The 26,728-nt window shown below is 56.7% G+C and overlaps 3 protein-coding genes across 3 annotated transcripts; 2 read left to right on the forward strand and 1 right to left on the reverse strand.

Annotated features, from left to right (window-relative positions):
• Positions 1-118: 118 nt before the first annotated feature.
• PARM1 (prostate androgen-regulated mucin-like protein 1) lies at positions 119-13,811 on the reverse strand. Its single transcript, XM_074903919.1, has 4 exons — positions 13,707-13,811; positions 1,782-2,489; positions 951-1,029; positions 119-381 (listed from the first exon to the last, which is right to left on the reverse strand). The coding sequence occupies exons 1-4, from the start codon at positions 13,756-13,758 to the stop codon at positions 297-299; spliced, it is 924 nt and encodes a 307-aa protein (XP_074760020.1). The 5' UTR covers positions 13,759-13,811; the 3' UTR covers positions 119-296.
• A 3,361-nt stretch (positions 13,812-17,172) lies between these two features.
• On the forward strand, positions 17,173-21,288 carry BTC (betacellulin). The gene is made up of 6 exons (XM_074903920.1): positions 17,173-17,272; positions 19,882-19,977; positions 20,285-20,402; positions 20,545-20,691; positions 20,982-21,089; positions 21,184-21,288. The coding sequence occupies exons 1-5, from the start codon at positions 17,197-17,199 to the stop codon at positions 21,085-21,087; spliced, it is 543 nt and encodes a 180-aa protein (XP_074760021.1). The 5' UTR covers positions 17,173-17,196; the 3' UTR covers positions 21,088-21,089; positions 21,184-21,288.
• Positions 21,289-21,293: 5 nt separating this feature from the next.
• Positions 21,294-23,926, forward strand: LOC141959964 (uncharacterized). The gene is made up of 6 exons (XM_074904406.1): positions 21,294-21,588; positions 21,655-22,164; positions 22,366-22,551; positions 22,734-22,981; positions 23,222-23,374; positions 23,525-23,926. Exons 1-6 carry the CDS (start codon positions 21,294-21,296, stop codon positions 23,573-23,575), a joined length of 1,443 nt encoding a protein of 480 aa, XP_074760507.1. The 3' UTR covers positions 23,576-23,926.
• Positions 23,927-26,728: the final 2,802 nt, after the last annotated feature.

Genomic DNA, 26,728 nt, shown 5'->3' on the forward strand with positions numbered 1-26,728 from the left:
CTCCCTTTACCTCCCCCCATCCCTTCCCCCATGGAGAATTTGGGTTCCCTTGCCTGGAAAACCAAGTAGCCAACGTGCCCCTAGACTCAGAGTTTCCTACACAAAGGCCAAAATTCATGTTTATTGCAGGCACTGTGTGCCCACCCTCCGCTTGCCTGTTGTCCACCGGACCCGCCGTAATCCTGCCTGCAGCAGTGGCTTGGCGCCCAGGCATCTCCTCAAGAGCGGATGCTCTGCTGCAGAAGCACTTATAAATTAAGGAATTTTTTTTTTTTTTTTTTTCCTCCTCGTCCATGCTAGGAGTCATCATAGAGAGGGTTGTTGTAGTTGCCCCAAGAGCCATACTCGTGGTCATCCAAAAGCCTGCCATAGGAGGAGTGCCTGCCAGGGGAAAGCAAACCCAGTGTTACCAGTTGATTTGGTGCTTTATTTGTTATTTTACCATGGGGCAAAAAAAAAAATGCATGCAAGTCTTCACTGGATCGAGCTTTAGGATATTTTAGCAGGAAGCCCCAGGACAGAAAATAAGCCCAGGCAGGCTTTTGCCCCCATTGAACCAGACTGGGACATGCCATGGAATTAAAACAAGACCTCGTCTCAGTTGTTGGCAAAGCCTCATTACAGATGCTCAGTGCTGGGCTGTGCTGCTGTTTATTGTCTAAGTCACAGCAAGACCCGTGGCAGCAGCTTACCCTAGGGATAATTACTGGTTATGACTATGCTGAACAGCATCTCTGGCATTTGAGCAAGGCTGTTGTAAAAAGAGGAAGCAAAACTCTGCTTCTCACTATAGATGTGGTAGAAGACGCAGCCATGCTGGGACTAGAGGCTGCCCATCACCCCACCAGGCTTGGGGACACCATCTCCCCAAGGCTTTGCCCCTGAGCATAACCCTTGTGGTAGTGAGAGATACTGCAGCCTCAGCTCAAGCACCCCAAAAGCAGCCTTACCTGATCTTGAGGTACGCCGCTGCCCCGAAAACCAGCACCACCACCACGATGACTGTCACGGTTATGGCCACGATGCTCCCTGCAGAGGGTCCATCAGAAAGGGCAGCGCTCAGTGCCCCTAAGTCCTAGCCCCATAGCACCCACCCCACACCTGATACACCCATGCTAGCCATCTCTGGTGGGAGGGGGCATGCCCTCACCACTTCCTAAAACTCCTGTGGAGAATGCTGAGCACCCCTGTATTTTTGCAGTGACCCCCTTCCCATAAAGGCAGGGCAGGTGGATTTGGGAGAAAACACAGCTGGGCTTTGCTTGAGGACTATGGACTTGCTCCTTGATGCTGCTCCCAGCATCAGGCAGCATTTAGTGCTGAGCCAAGGCTAGAAAATTCTCCAGATCCCTCCTTTTCTGGCTTTACAAAGCACATTTAATCTATCTAAGCTTACAGAAGAAGACAGGTGAAAGCTAGTGTCAGATTAGTGAGGTTTCTAGGAGGGAGAAAGAAAACCTATGTCTTCCTAATTCAGGCTGCACCCACTATCCAGGCACTTGTTTCCTCTCATCCTTAAGTTTTTCAAGTCAAATTTGCAACTAAGGATTTTATTCACAACTCTGGGCAACTGATGTTTAGTATCTACTACTCCTTGTCTCCGCTGGTGGGACAGATAACATAGGCTTCTTCAGGAAAGCTCAGCTTTTGCTGAATGGGGCTCTTGGAAAGTTGGCCACCTCTTCCTTCCCTCCCAATTCAGGGGCTCTGCCCCTCTTATCTATGCACCTTGAGGTTGACATTATATCTATATATGCATATGGAGAGCAGTTGGGGCTCACCTGCGCTCAAGGCGCGTGGGACCTCTTCCATGGTGACTCCGGTGGAGAGGGTGGTTTTGCCGGTGGCTGTGGCCTCAGCTGCAGTGGGGCTTGTCACAGTCACTGGGGGGGATGTTGGCTCCATGGCCAGGCTTGATGCCATGGCCAGCGTCCCTAGGGAAGGGATGTCCTTGGTCAGCGCTGGTGGCTGGGTGGTGCCAGGGCTCAGGAGGACAGGTGTTGGGGACAAGACTATCCCAGGAGAAGAGTACAGGTCACTGGTGGGGAGGGATGAGGAGGATGATGATGTAGGTATACCCGTGGGACTGGGAGCTGCCCCCAGATCCATTGTGCCTCTTGCCAAGCTGGTGGTGTTTGCTGTCCGAAGACCTGGCGTTGTCTCCAAGGCTGGTGACACCGAGCTGGGCTTGGAGGCTATGACTGGCCTGTCTGCTATGGTGGTGGTGGCTGTGGTGATGGAGCTCACAGTGACAGAGGCAAGAGCAGGGGACAGTGCTGCCACAGGGGTGGTATTGTGGCCATCCCCCTCAGCCGGCCTGGAGGATGCCTCGTCTCCAGCAGGTCCTGTGGACACAGGCAGTGAGGACTGGCCAGGATCTGGAGTGGGGACAGCAGCATCCCTGGAGCCTGGCGCTGCTGGGATCCCCTCTGAGGGGAAGGAAGGGCTGGTGGGGGTGAGGAGCACAGTTCTGGAGTCATCGCCCAGTCCTAGAATTGAGACAAAAAGGTACTGATAATGCGAAACCCTTGGGGAAACCTGGGGTTTGGGTGATCACTAAAGGATTTGGGAATGAAGCTAGAAAAAAGGTTTGGTTTTTTTTTTAAATGCTCAAAGTCATCTAAAATAAAGAGATGGGAAATACCCCTGCACAGCTAGAGGTGATGTTTAAACCAGACCAGTTGTCCTGGCAGGGGTCAGAACCATTTTTTCCCTAGAATTGGGATCCTCCCCACCCCCAAACACCCTCTCCATCTTCCCAGCATCTCCTCCCAGAGGCCAGCAAAGCAGCAGGGGAGCAAGCTCCTTCTCAGCAGTAACCACCACACAGCTGGGAATGATAACACAAGACATCTCTTTTTCCTCTCCCCCCGTTTCCTTGTGCATTCATTCGTTTTCATTTCTTAGCATGAAGATGAGTCATTTTTTCCTCTATCCCCACTAGCAGACTGCTGGGGCTTCCCCCCACCCCCCCTTTCTGATCTCCAGGGCTAAACTCAGCACTGGGCCAGCCCTAGCAGCTAACTCCCTCAGCATGGTCAGGCTGAGGGAAGACCATGACAACACTAAGTGACATCAGGAGGGATTTTTATTCCCATGCATTTATTTACACCCCCAGATCATCGCAAGCCCAGCACTGGGAAGAGCAAGAACTTGCTCTGGTGCAAAAAGCCTCAATGAACTAATTATTATATGAGTGTGGAGGACAAAAACACTCAGCAAAATGCTGAATTTGTTGGAACCCTGCAGCCAAACTCCCACCTCAGCTCCAGAGACAAGGGTTTGGTGCTTATCTAAATGAGAAACAACAGCAGCGAGGGCACAGACAACTATTATGGTAGCTCTTTATGAGTAGGAGCTTGCAGATCATAAATAGCTGGGCATCACTGGTAGGAACACAAGGGTCTCCTCCCCATCACCAAGCCACCCCTCAAGGAGATGTTGCCAAACACCACAGCCAAATTTGCTGTTGTCCCAAAGTCAATCTGAAATGCCACCCATGCAGGTGACACCCAAGGCTGCAAGAAAGGACCCAGCCTTCACCAGAGATGCTTTAGATGGAACAGAGCTATTGCTGGCCCACCATGCAATTCTTATAGCATGTAAAGCTGCACCAAGAAATAACGGCATGGGAAGGACTCAAATTTGGGAGCAGGGGCTGTGCAACATAGGGTTCCTCCAGCAAAACCACTCACTGCTGAGCACCCAAGAGAACCACAGGCTTCCAGGGCACAGATAGCACCTTGTACTGAAGGAGAGATGGAAACACTGAGCACCTGTGTGTAGAAAAGGCAGGATGTAACACTGGTGAGCATGGACTCACTAAACCATGTTTAGGTTTTTTCAGACATCAGCACAAACAGAAAGCTGCAGGTGTCTAATATGGCTTCACTGAGCCCATACACCTGCAGCGGAGCAGGACAGCAGAAGGACATCTCAGCTAAAGACCTCTGGCTCACTGCAGTGAGTGCTGGGTACATAGCACATGTTTCATGAAGCCATTTTCTGTCTAGAAACTGTAAACATGCTTGGCCAGGGATTTAAATCCAGCTGTGAGGTATGACTTCTAGATTCCAAGGTATTTCAGAGCACAAGTCCCTAGCATGCTTGACCCAAAGGGCTTTTACACCTGTGATGGACCCCACTTCCCAAGCAGGAGGGTCTGGGAGGTGGGAGTGAGGCCATGGGTGCTCTTCTCCCAGGGACAGGCACTTGGAGATGTCTCTGAACCTTCACCCTCCTCAAGCTCTTCATCTGCTGAGGTACAAGGCTGACAGACTTTAGGATAAGGGAGGGGAAACGAATGATAAACTGGAGTCTGATTACCAAATGAGCCCACCTGGCTCAGCATGCATGGTTTCTGTACCCAGCCCAACCACAGCAGCAGGGAAGACATCCCACAGACATCTTTCCAAAGCATACTGGGCTCCTACAAGGCTTCTGCTGTCAACAGGGTACTCTGATGTCTCCTCATCCCAAGGCCTCCTCATCTCAGGCTTAATACCTGGAAGTTAATGGCATGTGAACTTGAGCTGCATTACTGTGATAATCCTGAGTTTAAAAGCCACTAATTCAGATAAATACACTGGTTTTCCACAGCTTGGCTTCACCCACAGTATCTTACCAGGACAAAGCCTGCCCAAAGTGCTGGCTCCATCCAACAGACCTGATGGGTCCCCACTCATCCTGTCCCCTCTTTCTGCAGAGGGAGGTGGCTCCCTTGCTCAGTTCAGGCACTGCAACACCATAAAACCAAATACTCCCTGTGCCTCTCCATCCCTTCGCATAGCTCTCTCCACACCAGCGTGCCACAGGCAGCAAGTGCCAGGTCTCCTACAGCACAGGCAAGTCACTTGCCAGTGTGGTGGGACCTGCAAAGCACCTGCAGCAACATCTGCTAGGGGCCAACACCATCTGGTACATCATTTCCAGTGTCCAGAAGCAATCTGCAAGAACCTGCCTCTTCATGTTGATACTGAGGTTCTAGTGGTTTATTTGTTCCCTTTTTGCTTTTACACTGAACTCTTTCTCTTTTACACTGAACCGTTGCCCTTTCTTGACAACGCTGAAGCATCCCCATATGGTCTTGCCAGCACACTCACTTTTGGGGGTAGGTGGCAGAGCACAAAGGGAGGCTGCCAAAACCACATCACCTTTTTTAAAAGAAGGTATAAAAGCCATTTCTAGCAGGTACTGTTAGTCTACAACCTCCCACATCACAAGAACTGAAGGTGTCATCAGCCACATCAGCCCTCTGGTTTTCATGGCCAAGGGCGGGACATGAACTCTCTGTCTGGATTCACAAGGAACATTGAGAAACAGGGTCTTTCTCAAGGATTTAACACCATGCAGCCATCCTGGGCCTTATGCAAGAGGAGGCATGGTCACTGCCAGAGAGCAGAGGGTCTGCTTTGGAGATGCGTGTGTGGAAAGATGGATCAGCAATACAAGGTGCTAGAAGGCAGAGTGAAGAATCCAAGTACTCTGGCCCATCATATCCTGCCCCAGCTCCACCAGCCTCCCTGCACCCAGAGTTCCGACCTCAGATAATTAGATTATTTCCCCACAGACACAACACCATCAGCCTCCCTCATCAGCAGTGATGCAAGGCTTCCCACTGCAAGTACTATTGCAACAGCAAACCTCTCAACCTCTACAGTACTGCCTGAAGTGCCCATCTAACCTGAGATTGCATTGCCAGGAGTAGCTTGCAGCTCATGCATGCCCTGAGCAGAGCACTCATCAACTGTTTTAAGAGGCACTGGAGATGACCAAGCCAGGCCAGAAATCAGATGCCATGTGATAGCAGAAGATGCTGGAAGTGCCAAACCCAGACTGGGCATCTCCTGACCCTTAGTGTTCTTCAGGTCAGGGTCCAACACTTATGTGTATTGCTGTAAAATAATCCTTTTTCCAGCACACTGTGGCATTTCAGATGTTTGACTTCAACAGGTAGCAGACAGCCTCTGCAGCCTGTAGCATGACATGCTGCTGTTACATCAGGCACAGCAGGACCCTTGCAGGGCTGGTAGCCCTTTGAAAGTGTCACATCTCTGTAAATGTAGATGCTTCCACCCTTGGACACAGGCAGCTTACCACCTCTGTGCAAAGCCACCCTGGTATCCCATACTGCTTGCTTGTGCTTTGGGTCAGCAAAGTTCTCATGATCTGCTTGAGCTTCAAGAGGCAAACTTATAGGAACCTCTAAAAGCTGGCAATACTGCTAGCCAGGATGAGTCAGGAAGTTTCCGATAATATCTAAGGGATATAAATGCAGAGAGTGAGCCAAAAGTGGATGCAGGAACAATCCTTGACCGCTGGCTGAGCACTCACAGCCAAGCAGGTCACAAGTCACAGGGACATTTCCCAGGACAGCAAGCATGGCCAAAGGCAGCACACTGCTCATTTAAGCCTTGTTTTTTTACCCCCCATCTCCCCCTGCTCCGGCATGGCTATTGCCAGCCAAGCTTTGGTTTCCAGATCAATAGTGCTGCATTAATCTCTTCTAGCAAACCCTGCCTGTGCCAGCCCTCTGCCATCCTCTTGTTTCTCTAAGTCATCACCTCCACTGGGTTATCTTGGACTCAGCAACTGCCCACTTGCGGTCCAGGTCTCACCCAGAGCACATCACCCCCTCACGCACAGGCTGTGCCCCTTTGCACTGCAGGAAAAGCCCAGCTGGGATCCCAGAGGCAATGCAGGCTGCTTCTGAACTAGGTTAGGATGAAGGGACAAAAAAAAAAAATAGTGGCTGAGGACCCCCTTGGCTAGTAGTTCCACCTGTCCTCATGCCACTGCACCCAGCTTGTGCACAGCCCACCCTGCAAAAATGGGTGCTACCTGTCCCCAGGGAGATGAGTGGCCAGGAGAGCACCCAGCTTGTCTGCAGGCTCAGTCCTCTACCAACCTACCTGCAAAGGAAAAAAGCCAAGGTGGGTTTTCCTTATTTCTCCACACCTAATCCGTAGGACCTGCAGCTGTGAGCAGGAACCAGGGTAGTGCACTAGTATAAGGGACAAAAATCCACTAGAAAACTTTTTGGAACCACATAACTTCAAAAGCTAAAAAAAACTCAGACAGGGGTTGTCAGAGGGACTAAGGGATTTTAGCTATCAAAGGATGCCAAGCATAGTTCTGTCCTGAGGAATTTACCCATCTAATTCACTTAAGGCAGTTGACCACCCCACTGGAATCCAGGTCAGAGCAGAGGTGGGTGGGGGACTGCCAGGACAAGGTAACTACCTAGAAAACAGCAGTGTCACACTTCACAGCCCCACAGGAGCTTTGAAAGGTCCTTTTCCTAGGTTGTCTTCTCTAGCAGTATGGAAAACACCAAAGACAAGAAAAACCCAAATCCCTATAATTCATATATTTTGCTCTTAGGGAATATTAACCCTCATCACCTGCTAACCTAAGAAATGAACCATCCACCGGATTGTTATGTCCCTCTCCTCTTTGCATGCTGTTCTCCTGACTACTGCAAGCCACATAAAGGTGGACGTGTCACCCTTGCAGAAGCTGAACTTTTCCTGTACCCTCCTTAGAAAACAGCAGCCTGACCTGGGCTGGCAGCATCTCCAACAATGTCTCTCTCAGGCACTCCAGAAGCAATTGCAGCAAGCTTTTAAATTGTTCTACCAGCTGAAATGCAGCATAAAAAACCCAAGAGAACATCTCTAGCCTGAGTGAATGACATCAGATGGAGCAACCATGCCACAGCAAACAAACATCCACTGATAAGGCAGAGATGGAGCTTTTTAACAAGCTTCACTTCATGACTCATCATATCTGATGTAATTACCAAAAGGTCCACATGACTTAACTGACACACCACATGCCTGCTTTCAGCCTGAATTAAGTAAGGCACCCATACCCTAGCTGCAGTAGGTGATGTTCCTCTGGCAGCCAAAGCTCCAGGGATAAAAATTTTTGTACCATTATTTTTTCCTCCCTCCCAGCAGCTTATCCTGACTGTACTTACACAGGGAATCTAATCACCCTTTCTAAACAAGAAATATGACAAAAGGTTAAGCCACTGCAACAAAGAGATCTGCTAGGTACCCACGGCAGACTGTGCTCATGCAGCAAGCTCAAGCACCACTTTCCATGTCAATTCAGAAGCTACTTCCAAGGCAAACACTAATAAAAGCATAAGACCAAGATCATACCTAAGCATCAAATTATAAAGCAAAAGTCCATAGTAAGATCCACCCTATATACCCTCAACACCTATCTAAAGTAGACAAAAAAGGATGCTGATACAGCCCCATCCTCTGCTCAAGACAAGGGGATACATTAGACTGAGGGCCAACACAGAAAAAATTAGAAACAGCATCACAACATCAATCCAACAGAAAAAAGACACAACACAGACCTGAGAACCACCCAACACCACAGATACATACACCCACCACACAAGTGAGACAAAAAGCTGGTACCCGAAGCCAAGCTTGAATGGAGGTCCCAGCCCAATGGGCAGAGGGGGGGGGGGTGGTGTTCCAGGTGGGGCTTGTCAGGGTGATTAGGGGCTATTGGCACATTTAGGGGCTCTGATACAGAAGCTGGTGGCTGGAGCTGTGTCCTAGTTACATAGCATTGCTAGGAGTATAGAGAAAACATGGATAGTTAATTGTAAATGATGGTACTAGTGAGAGAAAGCATGTATGCAAGGGTTGGGGCATTTTTCAGCTTTTTCAGAGGAGTATCTAGACCCTAAAAGCTGAGGTAAGTTAGCATCACTCATTCTGGGTGATGTCTTTGGTAGGGCACAATCTTCTTTGACCTTTTGTAGATGCTATATTATGCTGGTTTTCACAAAGCAATGATGATAGAGCAACTCTGACTCCTCTGGGCCTGCAGCATGTCTTGGTTTATAACCAGGTTAAGAGATGCAGAACAGTAAAACAATTTATGCTTAAATATAGGCTGAGGACTTCCTGTTCATGACCTTGTTGGCTTGGCTTTGGTTTTTGTGGTTGGGGATTCCCATACCTTGTACTGTTTTCTGCAGTTCTCTTCTTCCTTGTTCATGCTCAGGTATAACTTTTATTGTGCTGTTGCTTTTAAGCTGTAAAACTGGTAGCATCTAGCTGTGGATGGCAGGTCTCCTTGTGGTGGGTAAAACTAAATAAAACTGGCTTTTGCTTTGGGCTCAACTTGTTTTTCAAGCTGTTCAGCACTGGGCTGCCTCACCTTCTCTGTCACCATGTAATTTGGGCTTTGGTGTTGTTCATTTCTCTGTTCTCTAGTTGGAGGGCCCCATCTGCAGTAAACAAGGGTCTGACTAAGTGTTGTAATGATATGGAAAAGGAAAGAGAGAGGATGTGGTGGTTGTCTAGGGCTTTGAACTCGTGTCTCTGCTCTTCTAGGGAACTGTTGCAAGGCACTTCCTTGTTATCCCCAAGAAATAGGGATGTCAGGGTGGTCTGGGAGCAGCTCTGCAGGGTCTAAGCTCTGTGTGAGACCCAGCAAGTTTTCTATGCCATCACAGAGGGAGCACGCAGATGGTTGGTACTGGGAAATAGTAACTCTCAAGGATATATCTAGCTGCTGTTGAGCTTCAATGTGTAAACCAGAGCCAACATGGTGGCTCTCCAGGCCTGTAGCAAAGCTTCAGCACTGTATGTGTGTGTTTATAATGCTAGTAACAGGAGGAGCACCCCTGGGTGATGTGCTGCTTCCTTGCTGCCTGCTCATCTTCTGCTGTATCACCTTTCTTTTTGATACCAGGTTGTGCTGCTGATGGTATAAAACTGGCTGTGAGAGGAGGAAGAAACCAAGTGAGAAAACCAAGGGCCAGAAACATCAACAGAGAAAAAGCAAAGCAATCCAGTAACTGCATAAAGAAGCTAAGGCCATCAGATCAAATAAACCTGTAGTTGCTCTGATTTACTGGCAAGCTGACCTGGCTTTCTGCATGATTAGTTTTCTTCTGCTGCATGGTTGTTAAGTGGTTTATGTCTAATTGCTCCGAAGCCTGACTCTTTCTGTAGCTAAGAGAAACATATGCAATGGAAATCAGTGTGCTGTCTCCATGGGTCCCTCACCATGCAGAGGCCCCATCCCTCGGACAGAGGCTGTCCCAAACATGCAGCTGGCCAGGACACCCTGGAGATGTCCCTTGGTGGCCCTTCTTGCGGATGCAGCCCCCCAGGGGTTGTGGCTGAGCAAACGCAGCAGCATCTACCTCCCTGAATATTGGAGGTTGTACCGGCACCTCTTGTAGACATATGGCCTGCCTTTTGCAAAAGGCAAGAGCAAAATCCATGTGTCTAAATACATCAAGTTGAGGACTTCTGGCAAGCTGGCAAGGAGAGGCTCCAAGTGAGGTCTTCACTGGCTGCTGGCTTATGGCCTGGCAGCAGTGGCTGTTCTTCTCCAGGCTATTGTATGGGAGGAAGGAGCTAACATGGGGGCCTGGCTCACTCATTCACACTTCTCATCCCCTGAGGAAAGCTGTTGCAGACAGGTTGCTCTTGGGGAACCAGAGAGACAGCTTCACCATCCTGCAATCTCTGCTTTTCCCAGCTAACAATGATAATGCCAACTTTTAAAATAAAGATGGTTGCCTGCATGCTGCATGGTCCCTATGACCAACTCTTTCCTTGCCTGAGGAAGCCTGGAGTGGGTGTCCAAGTCCTCCTCAGGCAACCATCTGCCCTAATCTCCAAACGCAGCAGCAAGGGCTGTTGGTTGTACAACAAACCCACCCTTTGCAGCAGCTGCAGAATTGGGAGGCCACGCCATCCTCCATTCAAAAAAACCACGATGTTGTCTGTCCCCATTTCACCACACCACCACCACCCCCCAATGCTAAGTTTTGCTTAATTATTCAGTTGATGAAGCACTTGATCCTGAAGTTGCAATGAAATTATATCAGAAAAGAAAGTGAAGAGGAATCTTTAGAGGTCTTTCTCCTTCTGGGTGTGACAAAGCAACCTGTGGCTACCAGTCAACCCACACAGCCAGAGGTGTCTGATGAGGACGTGGGGTGGAAAGCCTTTGCATTCCTGGAGAACCCCTGGCTGGCAGGGCCCTGTGTCCCGCTTGGGGTGTGTGAGCAGGCTGTCACTTCACATGGTAGCTTTAGCTGATTGCTGGCCATAATGAGGCTGCTGGGCAGTGTGGGAACTTTTCCTCTTGGTGTGAGCTTTGCCCTCATTAAGAGCAGTAGTTTACAGCACCAGCTCTTTCTAAAATTATTTTTGCTTGATTTAAATAAAAAAATACTTTAGATACTGCATGTTACATTTTGGATACATGGAAATGTGTGTCACACTGTTCTTATTTCCCTGGGATGTTAGATTGTTGGAGGAGAAATCATTTATCAGCTCTTTGAGCTGTGAGGCTGGCAGAGGGACCTGCCTGCCCACACAGCTGCGCTCAGGCCCCCTCACCAATACATTTTCCCAGGCGGATATCTTGGATGTGACTCTCAAGCCAGCCAGGCATGCTGCAAACAGCAGCTCTGCTCAAGTGACAACACACCAGCTAAATAATTTTCCTGGCTAGCTGCTAATTACAGCTTCTAGGTGCAGCATTCAACATGCATTGGCCTCATCCTGGCCTTCCCTAGGAGAGGAAGCAATGAGGTTGAGCAGAGGCATTTTTGAGCATCCTCTGGTATTAGAGGCCAAAGCTGTTGCTTGCTCATTTGGCCTGGGAGAGGGGATAATTAACTACCCATCTCCCCTGTCCTTCAGCTCACCTATGGGGGACAAGGGCCAAGAGTGCTCAAAGCATGGTCTCCTCTGTGGCAGCTCAACGCAGCCTGTGGTGCCAGGCTCCAAGACCCCCAAAAAACAGCTTTTCTTCCCCAAAGGCTCCTTGCAGAAGTACCCAAAGCCTTTAAAGCTGAAAGCTGCCTCTTACAGGTCCTTTAAAATGTCTCGGCTGAGGAGCAGGGTGAATTGCTAAAGGGGAAAGAAGGCTTGGAGCCACAGCAACCAGGTGTTTGTTTGTATGGGACCAGGCATCATGTCAAGAAAGCAGGTTAGAATTTACATGCAGAGTAAGAAGTAATAATAGGATAAAAACTTCCTCGTGTGAGATGCTATTATTTCATTATGTGGCCAGGCAAAGCCCAGTCTTATTTTACTCCTGCCCAGTGATGTCCTTTCTGTCACTAAGTCCTGAAGAATAAACTTGAAGCATATTTAAATCATGCTTTTTGTTCTCCCATGGGTGATAAATATATATTTTAAAGTATTATTTCTATGGGGACAAAAACTTGTAGAAAGCATCCAAAAGATTCAGGGTTTTGGGGGTGTTTGGGAACAGCCTGGGAGCCACAGGACCATACTCCAGGGAAATCTTTCCTGATTCTTCTGCCAAGCCTCACTGGTGGTGGTGCCTTAGAGAGGGATGGTCGTGGGAACAGCTTTGGGTTTGGCCTGGGTGCTGGGAAAAACCCGCCTCCCAACGCTAAAGCAGCTGAGGGCTGACTCCCAGCTGAGGCTGGCCGCTTTCAAGTGGCTTGCCAAGGTGATGGCCAAACTGGGGTCAGGCAGAAGCCCACAAAGGAGGCGAGTGGCATCCCCAGTTCCCCTGCAGAGCAGAACGTAGGTTCATCCCCATCCCTCCCAAACGCAGTTGCTTGGAAAGTACAGAAACAAAAGGTTGTTGGCAAACTCCCCCTTTGCAAGGAGAAGGATTTAGGCATCTCTCCCTCCTCTTGCACTAGTGGGGTCACTTAAACAGAGGAAGATCTCCCACACGCTGATGTGGTCAAGGATGAGGGTTTGCTGCTCCTGCAGATGTGGCCTCCCCAGCTGCTGTTCTAGGGACATGAATGCTGGCTGTGGGCTTTTGCAGGGAGCTCAAAACCTCACCCAGCCTCATCCCCTTGCACTGCTCTGCTGTGCACCAACAGCAATTTAATAATAACAGTTTTGCCCAATGTATTTCCCCTTATGCTTGTCCCCATTGCTTGGTTATGCAAGTGTGTTTTTCATGTTTCTGAGCAAGCAGCTCTTCGTGTTGTTTATTAATAACCCAGCCTGGACGGAGGGATAACCTGTGCATGCTGTCATTTGAAAGTGCTCGCTGTTGCACTGGCCAGGGACTGAACTGTCTCCTCTGGCTGTTGTAGTGGGGGAAAGAGGTCAAACTGGGTGTTCCTATGAAATGGGGAGGTTGATATTGCTGGGGGGAGGCAGACGGAGGGAGATGCCTTTAGTCAGTTGGGAAAAGCCCGGGGTGCTGGGTGAGCAGGAGCCTCTGCTCAAGGCCAGGGCCAGCGATAAAAGCTCCTTCAAAGCAGCGACCGTGCGGGGAAGGGGGATGCGGGGTTAGGGGGTGAGCTTCAGCCCGGGCAGGGCTGGGGGCTGCCCGCGAAGAGACACTGGTGGTCCCCTGGAGTTGTTCTCCTGTGCCCCAGCTTCAGGGGGACCCAGCTGGGGAGCCCTCTGCGGGGCAGGGGTGGGGGAAAAGAGGGGCCTCTCACCCGGCCCCACCGTGTCGGGGTGTGAGTGAGACCGCTGCAGGGGGGGTTGCTCTGCGGAGCCCATCTCCGAGCATCCTGCCGCTGCCGGGAGGCAGCCGGGCTGGCCCCGGCAAGGGAGGGCGGGGGGCTGCCTTCCCCCCTGTCCCCATCGCATCGCTCCCAGCCCGGCAGCGGGGGTTCCCCCGGCAGCCACATTACCCCCCCAAACCCCGGTTACCCCCCCCCCTCCGCGCCCAAGCCCGGTGCGGCGGCGGACGCTTACCTGCCGGGAGGAGGAGGAGGGCGAGGAAGAGGAGGCGGCAGCAGTAGCCCATGGTGCCGGCGGCGCTGGCAGCCGCGGCGGGAGGGACGCAGCGCCCGGCCCCGCTGCCCGCCCGCCCGCCCGGCCCCGCCGCCGCCCCGGTCCGGCCCCCGCCGCCGCCCCCCCACCCCGGCGCCGCGCGCACAGCGGCACCTGCCGGTACCGGGGACCGGGACGGGGCTCCGGGATGGGACACCGGGGCTAAGAGGCAGGGGACCGGGCATCAGCAGTGGGTATCAAGGGACTGTCCGTAGGGTACCGCGCGCTGGGCGGTCCATACTGGGCAGGGGCACTGGGGTGGGGTGGTGGTGCCAGCGCCCTGCCCGGGATGAGGCACTGGGCACCCAGCACCGTGCCAGGACACAGCCCAGGCGTGGCACATCGTCAGCGGGTATCACGCACCGGGCAGTGGGGTGATATCACCCACAGGCTCAGGGCACCCAGTGGCACTGCCCCTCGCCCCTCTCCTTCCTCAGGGCCGCACCGGCTCCTGCCTGGATATAACTTCTGCTTGTAAAGCAAAAAATGCTGTTTGCACCTTGCCAGGGCATCCCTTTTCCATGAGGAAGGGGCCCTCTCCTGTGTGGCAGGATGGGGTTGTCCCTGCCTGCCCTCACTGCTGAGCATCGCCTGTCACATCTGGGGGGTCCAGGGCCTGTGGCAGTGGAACACCCTGGTTATGTGCATCAGGGGTAGCCAGGCCAGAGCCATGCCTTTCCACAGTGTGAACAACTCCCAGGATGCAGCTCCCGGTGCTCAAAGGCTCCAGCCAGCAGACACCTGTGGCTCAGCGGGAGGTATGAGTGCCATATTTTTACCTCTTTCCTTTTGAAAAACACTTTGCTGTGGGTTTCAGCATGCTTTCAGGTTGAACTCATCTTCTCCGAGTTTTCTCACGCCCGCTACAGAAAAAGATGTCATCAAACCCGGGCTGTGGCCGAGCTATCTTTAACTGGGGTTACGCGGACATCTATTCTGTTGCATTGTGTGGCGTTTTCTCTAGACAAATCCTGGCTCTGGGCCTAAAACATCAGGACACAAAATCCAAGTCAGCTGGTGTTTCTGGAGTGGCAGGGATGCCCTCTGCCTTGCCATACATTGGGCTGCATCGACATCTCAGATCTCCTTGGAAGCTTTCCTTCACTTGGGAGGAGGAAAAATAATGTTGTTATTGCTGCAGGAACTTGGCGCCGTAGGAACTGCATTATAATTTCCCTGCCGCTGGTCTCCCATCTTTTTTTGGACTTTCTTTTGCAGAAGGTGCTGCTTGTTTCCACGGGCAGAAGGTTTCCGAGGAGAGGACAGGGCTGAGCACAGCCACCGCTTGCTACCGTGGCACTGGGTGCAAAGCCCATGCCTGAGCTGGGTGCTGGGGTGCCAAGGGCTGGGCTGTGGGAGGCCTTGAACGCCTTGCTGGGCACTGTCCTTGGGCTCAAGCTGCCATCTGCTGGCCACCTCCGCCTGGTCTCATCGGCATGGCCATCTCTGCCTGGTCATCTCTGCCTGGCGACCTCTGCCTGGTCTCATCAGCATGGCCACCTCCACTTAGATACCTCTGCCTGGACTTCATCAGCATGGTCACCTCAGCAGAGCCATACCTGCATGGCCACCTCTGCCTGGCCATCTCTGCCTAGTCTCATCGGCATGGCCACATCTGCTGGTCACCTCTGCCTGGTCTCATCAGCACGGTCACCTCAGCAGGGCCACCTTTGCCTGGTCACTTCTGTCTGGTCTTACCTGCCTGGTCTCAACTGCCTGGCCACCTCTGCCTGCTCTCGTTGGCAGGGCCACACCTGCCTGGCCACATCTGGAGGTGACATCTGCCTTGGCCACACAGGTCCCTGGACCTCCCCCAGGGAAGATGTGGTACTCACAGTGACAGTGAGAGCAGAGGATGTATGGCCAGCAAGAGGTCCCTTTTTTGGAGGTACCTTCTGCCAGCCCTTCCCTGTTCCTCTGGGAGAACAGAAACTGTTGCCTCTGGTGACAACTGCCTTGGGGATCCAGCTCTTTAAAAATCTCTTTTAAATGTTTTTTTTTTCTCCCAAGTTTTATCCAGATATGAAGGATGCAGAAGGGAGACCATTTTCTTTTGGTGGACACAAGGATTTCTGCTACCTGTCCCTGCCTTTGTCTGCCCCACAGGGATGAGGCCGACTCCTCTTGAGTGGCCCTGCACCACATCCATGTGCCAGCCAGCAGTTTCTCTGGTCCTGCCCAAGGGCCCTCTGTCCCCACTGGAGCTCTGCAATGTTTCTTCAGCAGTTTAGCACACCCTGCTTGCTTTCAGGGGGCCGGGGCTGGGCTCTTCCCCTGCTGTCAGCTGAGAGCTGGGGTGGCCGTGAGCCGTGGGGCTGATGGTACCAGCGTGCTGGAGCTTGCAGCTGGGTTTTTTGGCTGGCTGGGGCCACAGGAGCTCGCGCACCCCGTGGCTGGTGGCCAAATGGCATGGCTGGGTGGCTGCCAGCGCTTGCATTAATAGCTGCCAGCTTGCGGTTTGAGGTCACCCGTTCTTTCCAGTCTTTCATTTCCTGCTCCCCCCCTTATTTCATGCCTGTAACGACACGGAGCAGGCAGCAGCTCTGCCACCCCTCCCTGCCTGCACTCCTCTTGGCCGGGTGAAGTTCTTCTGCTTTCCCTGGGGCCAGGACAGCATCAGCTCATGGCACCACATCCCTACTGAGCATTCCCAGATGCCAGGAGGGGATGTGCCAGCATCCTGGGGGACCCGCGGGGCTCTCCTCCTCCTCGGGGCATCACTTGAAGAACCAGAAACATCCTTCCAGCCACCCTAGGGCAAAAAAAGAACCCCTCAAACCAAGGCTAGCGTGCAGAAGGCTTGTGCCAAGGCACAGCCCCTCGCAAAATAATTTGTAGCTGCCGTCATTCCCTGCCAAGGGCTTTGGGAGGGTGTTTTATTAGCAGCTCGCTATGAATAAATCTCCTTTTCCATAACACGACAGCCAGGGATAAATAGCTCTGGGGAGGTGAGGCTGGGCTCCGGCCACACGCCCTCTGTCCCTCTGGGGAGGGGAACGCCCGGAGCACCCTCGGAAACCGGGATGGGGGTTCCCCCCTCGCTCCCTGAATCCCCAGGGATGCTGGGGCGAGGCTTCGGCTCGACGCCTCCTGCCTTGGCTGCTCCGGGCAGGACGGGGCCAGGCGTCGTTAAGGCGGGTGGGGAGGACGGGACACACGCGTGAGGGGACACGCGTGGCAGGGGGTGACTGGGCCGGGAGGCGGGGGGGCACCCCCGGACTGCCAAGGGATGCCTCCGGCGGGGTACGAGCCGGGCAGCTTGGGGAGGAGGAGGAGCAGGAGCAAGAGGAGGAGGAGGAGGAGGAGGAGGAGGAGGGCGGTGGTGCCGGCAGCGGCCGCCCCCGTCCCGCCGCGGCCCGCCCCGCCGCAGCCGCCGGGCACCGGGCAGGCGGAGGCGGCGGCGGCGGCGCGCATGGAGGCGGCGGCGGCGGCCCCGGCCCCGGGCGGCGGTCCCGGTACCCTGCTGCTCTGCCTGGCCCTCGCCTCCGGTAAGCACAGGGCACCCGAGGCGGCGCGGCTCGGCACGGGGGTCCCCCTGCCCTGCCACCGTCCCGGTCCCGGTCCCGGGCTGCCCCTGCCCGGCTGGATGCCACCCCCCGTCCCGGCCCCTTCCTCTCTCTGCCCCAGCCCGTTCTGGTCCCGGTGCCGCCCCTGTTCCATCCCGCTGCTTCCCCGGTCCCATCCCGCTGCTCCCCTGTATCCCCCCGCTCTCCCACTCCATCCCGATGCTGCCCCTGTCCCATCCCAGTGCTCACCGTGCCCACCCTGGTGTTTCTCCAGCCCCATCCCGGTGACTTCCCGTGAGCCCCTCACAATCCCATCCCAGTCCTTCCCCCACGCCCAGCTTGGCGTTTACCTAGTGTTGTCCCCGTGCCCCCCCATGCTTCCCTGTACCCATCCCAGTGCTCCCCCGGTTCCTGTCCTGGCACTCCCCACCATCCCATCCCAGTGTTCCCCTGTGCCTGTCCCGGCTTGGCTCTGAATCTGTGTGTCCCTTGGGGCCAGCATGGGGCTGGGTTGTCCTGGCTGGACCCTGGAGTGAGGCTGGGATACTTTTACCACCTGTTGATGGGACACTGCTCACGGATGCCCACATGCCCATGTTTTGTCATCCTTAGCAGCGCCGGGGATGGGGGAATATGGGGGGAGCCGGTATCTTTCAACGAGTGCATGAGTGTCCCCATGTTATTTCCTAAGTGTGTGGGAAGCGGGCAAAGTTGCAGGCAGGTGCCTGCTCAGGGATGGCAGAAGATAACCACAGGTAGGACTGAACATCAGCCGTGCTTGGCAATACCCCCTGGCAGAGAGGGCCAGCCCCGGGGTTTTGGGGGAGCCTTCCCCTCTGCCGGGAGCAGTTTGGGTTTGGCTCTTTGGCAGGGCTAGCAACAGGACTCGACAAAACCTGCCAAACCTGTGCTGGCAGGAGGAAATCAAGGGTGGCCGACCTGTTTTGGGGCTGGGGTGCCCATCAGACCAAGGCAATGCCCCATGCCGTTGCTCTCCTGCAATTAGGGCTTTCCCAGGAGAGCCTGGGGGTGTTATGGCAAAATAATCTGGTGTTTGGGATGCTTTCCTGGGTTATCTCCAGCTGCTCAGGAAAGGGTGCAGCCTTAGATAGCAGAGCCGGGCTCTCTGTGTATAAAAGAGATGAGGTTGTTTGCACCCACAGCTCCTGGCTGCTGAGATCTGGGTGTCGGAAGGGGGGGGGGGGGCACACCCCATCCCCCCGAGCTGGCAGTGCCACTGGGGCGGTCCTCGCCAAGGGGATGCCAACTCGGGGGGATGCCAAAGCTCTGCATCTGGTTGCAATAAGGGTGGGGATCTCGTCTTGGTGGGGATCTTTCCGTGCCGAACTGCAAACTTGGTCACCAGGGGTGAAGTCAGCCTCCCGCCCTGCGCCGCCGCATGCCCACGCCACCCGCAGCTCATTCCCATTGGGGGCAGCTGCCCTGTGGCTCATCCCCTGGCTCCTGCTGAGCAGCTCCCACCCTGCTGCCTGGGCCAGACTGGGCGGTGGGCTCCATCTCCTCTCCGCCGGGCTTTTTCGGCCAGGGAGAGGATCCTCACTGGGGGAGAAGCCTCAACAAAAGCTCAGCCCCAGCCTCGCTGCAGCTCTGTTACCCAAAGCACGTCATCAGCGTGGCGGTGGCTATATATAGCCAGGAGGGACGCGTTTGCTGGGAACATACGTCTCTGCTGTGGGACAGGGGGGACAAGGCTGCCCAGGCTTGGCTGCTCAAACTCCCCCCCTCTCCAGGAGGCCTTGGCATGGCCAAGCTGCAAAGTGCACCTACTCAGGATGGAAACACCCCCCCCACCTCAGTGTGCCACTGCAGTGAGAGCCACCCAGCACCCTGCCCCATCAGGCAGGACCTGTCCCTGCTCCCCTGGGTGCCACCACAGCCGAGTGAATCCCTGGGGAGGGCCGGGCTGGGAGCAGGGCCATGCTGAGTCAGTGCTGGTATGCCAGCGATCCGGTTACTGCTGTGTGACGTGCCACAGCTGAGCCGGCCCTCGGCTTTGTCCCGTGGCCATGGCGAGCATGGTCACCCCTTTCCCAGCTCGGTCCATGCCAGGCATCCCATGCTCTGGTGCAGCAGTGAGTGATGTTGTAATGGGTATTTAACACTTGCACACTGGGAGCAACTGGGCTTTGGTGGGTGCTGAATCGCAGCACTGCTGTCTCCTCACTCCCATGGCTGGTGCATTTTTCAGTGGCTCTGAAACACAAGCTCTTCAAGAAGGACGGTGCAGTGAGCCAGACCTCCCTGGGGATCCCTCCCTGCATCCTCCCCGGGGAAAGGCAGCTGGCTGCCTGCAGACAGGCCTGTGCCCCACAAAACCTGCCCCGCTGTCTCCTGTCTCCCTGTGCTGGGCCTTGGTGGGTGGAGGAGGCAGCCGGGGACTGGCTTTCTCTTCTCCTTGCCCCTGGGGAAAAGCTGATGTTGCCAGGGAAGGGGGGCCATGGGCACAGCTGTGGAGCCCTTTGCCAGTCCCCTCCCTGCAGCAAGGGCCAGGAGAGCGGCTGCGGTGGGGCGGTGGTGTTGTCAGGGCTCTGGCTGGGCTCCCCCTCTGAGCTGCCTCTGCTGTGTTTCAGGTTTGGTGTTCGTCAGTTGTGTGGGCACCGATGCCAACGTCACCACCAGCCACAGCACACAGGGGCTCTCCTGCAGCACAGCTGAGAGCTGCATGGGTAAGGCAGTGGTGTGAGGATGCTCGGGGGAGCTGGCAGCATTAGACAGGAGCAGGACAGTGTGGGGGAGAGGGCTGGAATGGAGGACGGGCAGGGTGTTTTGTCTAGCATAGCCATGTGGCATCCACCAAGCTGGAAAGGGGTCAGGGCCAGCATGCCACAGCCAAGGACACACATACTGGCAGCTCTTTGCAGCTGGCTAGGCTCAGACCTGCCACAGCGACTGACCAGGTCCAGGATGCTCTTGCTTTTGAACAGAGCCGTAACCCCCGGAAGGGGGGAATTTCTTTGTCCTTGTCACCCCCAGGGAACGTGACGCAGCTGAGGCGGCACGGTCACTTCTCCAGGTGCCCGGAGGAGTACAAGCACTACTGCGTCAAAGGGAGATGCCGCTTCCTCGTGGCTGAGAAGGCACCAGCTTGTGTGTAAGCCACTGGTGGCGGGGCCGCGGCGGCATGGGGTGGGGATGCTGTGCCCATCCTCCCTGGGCAAGTGGGAGGAGGGCGGGCACGGGCACCATGACGGTTTTTCAGACCCCCTCTCTGCCTCCCCTGTGCCACGGGGCAGGTGCGAGCGAGGCTACACAGGAGCTCGCTGTGAGAGGGTGGACATCTTCTACCTGCGAGGTGACCGGGGCCAGATTGTGATCATCTCCTTGATTGCTGCCATCGTCACCCTCATAGTCCTTGTCGTCTGCGCCTGCCTTTGCAGTCAGTATGTGGAGGGGGGGACGGGGCAAGGGGTGGGGTGGGAAGGGGCAGATTGGGAGCTAATCCTGCCCAACTCCGCTGGCTTGGGGCAGGTTGAATTCGGGCTGCCCCAGCCAGGTGTGACACGACCTCTGAGGGTGCTGGGAGGTGCATGGGTCACCACTTTGGGGCTGGAAACCATGCATGGTCCCATCCAGAGCTTCTGCAAGGTGAAAGAGAGGGAAAGGAGGAGCAGCATCGCTGCAATGCCTCATTCTGCTTTGTTTGTTTTAATTATTACCCCCTTGCCTCAAGCCACTGTCGGAAGCAACGTAGGAAGAGGAAGGCAGAAGAGATGGAGACGTTAAACAAGAATTTGCCTTCCAAAAGCGAGGACGTGCTGGAGACGGGCATCGCGTGAAGGTGTGCAGGGCTGGGGACGGGACACGGTCGAGGTGTTGGGAGACCTCCTTTTGGGGGTGCCCACTGAGGCTGAAGGCCTCCCCTCTCTCCGCAGGAGCTCCAGGTACCTGCGGGCGGGTCCCGGACAGCGGCACCGGCTGGCTCCACGGGCGAGGGCTAAAACTTACAACGGCTTGAATAAAGGGGTGATGGAAAGGTGTCTGCATGCCGCCATGGTCCTTACGGGCCCCTCTCGCCATCGCCGCCCTCCAGCGCGGTGGAGGGGGGGCGGTCAGACTCAGCCGTGCCGCTGAGCTCCCCAGGCGGGACACGGAACGGTCTCACCGGTGCCAGTCCCGGGAGGCTGACAGGGGGCGTCGCCGTGCGGGGCAGGTGCGCGGCGGCCCCCGAGGCTTCAAAACCCCCTCGCGGCCGCCAGGGGGCGCCGCCGCGGGGCGGGAAGGGCGGCGGGAGCGGCAGCGGGTCCGGGCTCCCGGCTCCGGGCGTCCCGGCTCCCGGGGTACGGCTCCCGCGGCCCCTGCCGGGCTCGGGGCCCGGCTCCGGGAGTCCCGGGGGCCGAGCTGAGCCCGCTTCCCCGCCGAGGCTGCTCCCGGTGCCGCCGCCGCCGCGTCTCCGCGCCGGGGCCGAGCAGACACCGGCGACTCCGGGCGAGCTCCGGGCCGGGGCCGGGGCGAGGGTGCCGCGGTGACGGCCGCCGGCTGCGGGCGCGCCGGGCCCGGGTGTCCCGTCTCCCCGGGGCGGCTCCGGTCGCGGCGCTCACGGTCCTGGCGCGGGGTCCCGGGATGGGTCCGGGCGAGGAAAACGGGGGAAACCGGGGAAGAGTGGAGCCGAACCGGGGCCGTTTCGCCCCCTCTCCCCCCGCCGGCGCGCTGCCGTAAGCAGCTGCCGGGGCCGGGGCGGGCCCTGCCTCTGCCCGCAGGCAGCGGGTGCTGCCGCCGTCCCCTCCCGGGGCCGGAGCCCCGGCTCTCGGCGGGGCGCTCTTGCCGGGACCCGCGGGGGACCCCTAGCAGGCGCCGGCGGGCTGCGCGCCCCCGGGATTCCCGGCGGCGGGAGTTGCCGTCGCTGCCTGCTGCGGGTGAGTGTTGCGTTTCCCTCCCCTCACAGTGCGGGACGCCCCGTGCGTGCCCGGCTGGGGCCCGCTGACGTTCCCGGCGGGTTTCGGCACCGGCCCCCGGGGGTCGCCTCTCGGGGGCAGCGGCTGCAGCTCGGCCGGTGGGGCCGGTGGGTCCCGGCAGCTCCCGAACTCAGCCGCAGGATCGGCCTCTGCTCCCGCCAGGAGCGGCCGTGGGGGCTCCGCTCCCCGCGCCTCCTGCCCGGTCCCGTTCCCAAGCGGGGCTCCCGTCCCGCCTCCGGACCCGCCGCCGAGGGGCCGCGGGCAGAGCCCGGCGGCTCCTGCCCCTCGCTGCCGGCCGCAGCCATGGGGACGCTGCGGAGGGGCCTTCGCACACCGGGCACCACCCAGGTGAGTACGGGGGCTCCCCGTGAAAGTGGGGTTTGCCGCGGGGACGGGGTCTGCCGCCTCCTTGGTCACACGGGGAGAAGCGTTTGCACTGGGGAGTCCCTGGGACTCCCACAGCAGGGCGTTTGGGGATGGCTCTGGGCTCTGTTTGGAACCATTGTTTCACTTTAAAACTTCTTTTTCAGCTCAAGTGACGCTGCAGTGCGAGCAGAGGCCTCTCCAGGGACCCGCAGCATCTCCCGCAGCCCCGTCGGTGAGAAGGCGAAGCCGGCCTGGCCGGGCACAGGGAGCGGCGGCCGTCCCGGCGCTGCCGGTCCCTCGGGAGGTGTTGGTGGCCCCGGCGATGCTGCGTGGCCGTGGCGGCGCGTGGGGAGGGCTCATCCCAGGGCAGCAAGCGCCAGGGGACGCTAACAGGGAGGATGTGCCCTGTGGGGTGAGTGTCTCGGCCAAACAGAGCTGTGCAGTGGGACCCACTGAGGGACGGGAGGGGAGCTGCCATCCCTGGGAAGGGCTCCCTGCGGGGGGAAGGGGAGCTTCGGTGCCGGTGGGTTGCCGTGGGGCTGGGGCCTGTGCCAGCCAGCAAGAAGCCGATCAGAACTGCCCGTGCCCGGGAGGCAGCGGGGTTTGCAGGGCAGTCCGGAGCTCCGAATGTCCCACGTCTCTCCATGTGCAGGGACGGACGGACAGAGAACATCAGCCAGGCCAGGAGCCATGTGGAGCCCCAGGAAGAAGCTGGGCTGCCTGCGCCACTCACAGGCCCACTCCTGGCAGAGAACAGCCCTGTCTGCACCTGCCCGGAGACACTGCGGGGACCATGCAGCTCCAGGTCAGTTGTTTGGGCCCAGCTCAATTTGTGGGTCCCCTTTTGTTGGTTGGTTGTTCAGACTCCTGCTTGGTTCTGTCCTCCTTTGTTTCAGCCCCAGTTCAGTTTTGGCTCCTGTTTGTTTCTGTACCAGTTTTTCTGCTCTGGTTTCAGGCCCAGCTCATGGACGGCTCCAGCTCCTCTGCAGCTTCCGTTTGTTCCTGATCCAGCTGTTTTGACTCCAGTTCACTTCGGCTCCAGATTGCCTGAAGCTCCAGCTCCTCTTCACCTCATTTTGGCTCCAGCCATAACAGCTTGTCCTTGTTAAAACCACCTTGGCTTTTGGCAAGGTTGCAAATCAATCACTGTCATAACTTGTATATGAATATGAACTGTCATAACTGTCGACACATTGACTAATTACTTTGTGTTTATTGTTCAGTGACTATTCTGGTGTTTGTACACTCCTTGAATAAAGAGTTGGACATGCAAAGATGGTGTGAAAAGTGTCTTTTGCCCCAGAGATTATCTCAGACGTTTAATTCGGCCTGGTGCATCCCAGCCTCCCTGGCTTCGGGGACCAACACGACCTGCCCCCCACCTCCGGTGGGGGTCTGTGCCCCCTGCCCACCCCCCCTTCTGCTCCCACCCCCCTCCTGCCCTCCACCCCCCCAGGAGTTCCCCTCCCTCTGGAGCCCCCTGAGCTCATTCCCGTCTCCCCAGCCCAGCTCCTGCTCGGGGAAAACCCAGGACTGGGCCCGGCCCTGAGCCCCAAACCACCCCCCTGGGCCTGCTCCGAGCCCCAGGACCGGCCCGGGCCGGGGGTCTCCTCTCCCAGCACCCACCGCTCAGCCTCCGCTGCCGTGACCCCAAACGGGCCCGAGGATTCGAGTCCCCAACACCCCGCGGCTGAGCCCCGACCGCCCCGGGCCCGCGTGTGGCGGCGGGACGGGCCCGGGAGCCCCGGCGGGGGCGGGCGGTGCTCGGGAACGGGCCGGAGGGACCCGCGGGGCGGGCCCGGCCGCGGGCGGCTGCGCCGAGGCCGGGGGGCGCCGGGCTCCGGCGCTTTATTCCCCGGCGCCCCGAGACCCGCCGGCGCCTCCGCGGAGCCGCCGGCAGCTGCCCTCCGGCCTCCGCTCCGGCGCCGCGGCCCCTTCCCCGCCGGCCGGCCCCGCGCTCCCGGGCCGGGCTCCCCCGTCTCACCTGGCCCCGCCGCGGGAGCCCGGACCGGCCGCCGCCGCCGCGGGCAGGAACCGACTGAGGGCTCCGGCGCGGCCGCGCGGGCTCAGACCAGCTCGGGCCGCCCCACGCACGCGCACTGGCCACCCGCCCCCTCGCACCTCTATCGGGCCCCGCCCCGCGCAGGCGCAGCGAGATCCCGCCAGCTCGCCCCGCCCACCCGTGCCCGGCCCCGCCCCGCGCGGGCGCATCGAGGCCCCGCTCAGTCTTTTCCCCGCCGGAGCGGTGCCGGGACTCTCCGCTGCGGATGCGGGACCTGTCGCTCGGAGCGGGGGGATGGAGTCCCGGGGGCTTCTCTCGGGGCCCTGCGGAGCGCTGGGGCTTTGGACGGGACCGGCTCTCGCGTGTGCGTGGAATCTGCAGGGCGGTCCTGGCCGGTCTCCGCCTCTCCCCGGGCGGGCGGGCACGGGGGCTCTTGTCCCGCCTCGCAGAGCCGATGGGTCCGGCAGCGCTGGGACCGGGCCTGGACGCGGCCTCTCCCTCGCCGTCCCGGTGCCGCGGGCAGGAGGAGCCGCGCTCCGGGACCGGGAGCGGGCCCGAGCTGGGAGCTGCCCCGGGCCGAGAGCGGGGACCGGCGGCCGGAGTCCCGCGGTCCCTCCCGGCGCTGCCCGCTCCTGCCTGGAGCTCCGGGCACGGTCCCTGCCAGGGCTCTGCCGGTGCTGAGGTCAGTGTCACGGAAGAGACACCGGGCGCCCCACGCAGACACCGAATAAAGGCTGGAAACCGCGGGCGGCGCTGGGGCTGCTTTTCAAGACCTTAATCTGCCCAGATGAGCCTGGTTTCGCACTCCACACACGCAGATTTAGTCTCCATCTCAGAAACCCCAAATTGGCCAGATGAGCCTGGTTCTGAGCCCCAAACCATCGGGCTAGTCTCTGTGGGGGGGTGCCCAGCTCAGCCCCACCCCAACGTGCCTGTTTCTGACCCCCAGTCCCCATGACTTGCCCTCACTTCTCCCTGGGTCAAGTGAGCAGAGTTTTGCAACGCCCCAACCTGTGTCCAAGTCTGGAAAACACGGGACTTAATCTCAGTTTCAAGCCTCATGAGCCTGGCTTCACATCCTGAACACGCAGCACAATCACTGTTTTTTGATCCCCAAAACACAGGACTTGGTCACCTTTTTCAAGCCCCCAAACCTACCCATTCAGCTTATTCTCAAGGCCAACACATGCAGGACTTGAACTCTGCTTTCAAGCCCTGAAAATGCACGACTTAGTCTCTAATTTTGAGCCACTGAAGTGAGTTTTCAAGTTCCAGAAATGCAGGGCTTAGTCTTCCTTTGTAAGCCCTGAAAACATCTATTTTACAGGTTTTAGCCCATGTGTCTGGATCTGACCTGTAGAAGAATTTTAAATATAACCTCTGGCATATTTGAAATAGATTTTAAGGCCTAGTGAAATGCGTTCAGGATTTAGCTATCTTGTAATATTACCAAGGCAACCAGAATGCTGCTCCACAGGTCTGAAAAGTGTTCTTAGCCTGCTGCTTGTATAGTCCCAACCAAGGCTGGTTTCAAACCCAGCCAAGCTAATCATATAGAGACAGTGTTAACAAAGGATGATTAATTGACTAAACACAGGTGTTTTGCTAGGTTAAGAGAATTTAGTATCTAGAAACTGCTTGCTCTACCTAAGATTTTAATAGAACATCTCAAAGTCTTTCTCAGAATTGTGTGAGCTGAAAACTAGTGGAAGAGAGATGAAGAAGAGGATGACCCAAAAGATGACCCCGAAACTGAAGCAAGGACTGGAACCAGAAGAGAAGAATTTGGCTGAGACAGGGGACTGTAGTGAACTTTAATAAATTATGAGAATCGAGAACTAAAAGACTGAGTGGAAACTTACAAAGACTTTACACTTAGGTAATAGATTTAGAAATAGTACATAAACTGCAAGTCTTTGGACACTGGTCACTCACCGAGGTGATAGCCCAACTCTGAGTTGTTAATAAAGCAAGCCTAGAGATACCCCCAGTCTGGTGAAATCCTTTAACGGGATCCTTTAACAGTCCCTGAGCCCCCAGCTGAGCCTGGATTTGAGCTGAGAAACCCCTTGGTTCAGCCTCTGCACCCCAAACCCAGGAGATCCCCTCCCTCTGGAGCCCCCTGAGCTCATTCCCGTCTCCCCAGCCCAGCTCCTG

Source organism: Athene noctua, chromosome 4 (assembly GCF_965140245.1).
Source record: "Athene noctua chromosome 4, bAthNoc1.hap1.1, whole genome shotgun sequence".
Lineage (NCBI taxonomy): Eukaryota > Metazoa > Chordata > Aves > Strigiformes > Strigidae > Athene > Athene noctua.

Coding starts and splice junctions, on each gene's coding strand:
- PARM1 (XM_074903919.1), bottom strand. CDS start 13,758: ATGGGCTACTGCTGCCGCCTCCTCTTCCTCGCCCTCCTCCTCCTCCCG. Junction 1,030..1,781: donor CCCACGCGCCTTGAGCGCAG/GTGAGCCCCAAC, acceptor GACCCTCTGCAG/GGAGCATCGTGGCCATAACC. Junction 382..950: donor GCGGCGTACCTCAAGATCAG/GTAAGGCTGCTT, acceptor TTCCCCTGGCAG/GCACTCCTCCTATGGCAGGC.
- BTC (XM_074903920.1), top strand. CDS start 17,197: ATGGAGGCGGCGGCGGCGGCCCCGGCCCCGGGCGGCGGTCCCGGTACC. Junction 19,978..20,284: donor CACAGCTGAGAGCTGCATGG/GTAAGGCAGTGG, acceptor TGTCACCCCCAG/GGAACGTGACGCAGCTGAGG. Junction 20,692..20,981: donor TGCGCCTGCCTTTGCAGTCA/GTATGTGGAGGG, acceptor CCTTGCCTCAAG/CCACTGTCGGAAGCAACGTA.
- LOC141959964 (XM_074904406.1), top strand. CDS start 21,294: ATGCCGCCATGGTCCTTACGGGCCCCTCTCGCCATCGCCGCCCTCCAG. Junction 22,165..22,365: donor GCCGTCGCTGCCTGCTGCGG/GTGAGTGTTGCG, acceptor TGCTCCCGCCAG/GAGCGGCCGTGGGGGCTCCG. Junction 23,375..23,524: donor CGGGGACCATGCAGCTCCAG/GTCAGTTGTTTG, acceptor CTCTGGTTTCAG/GCCCAGCTCATGGACGGCTC.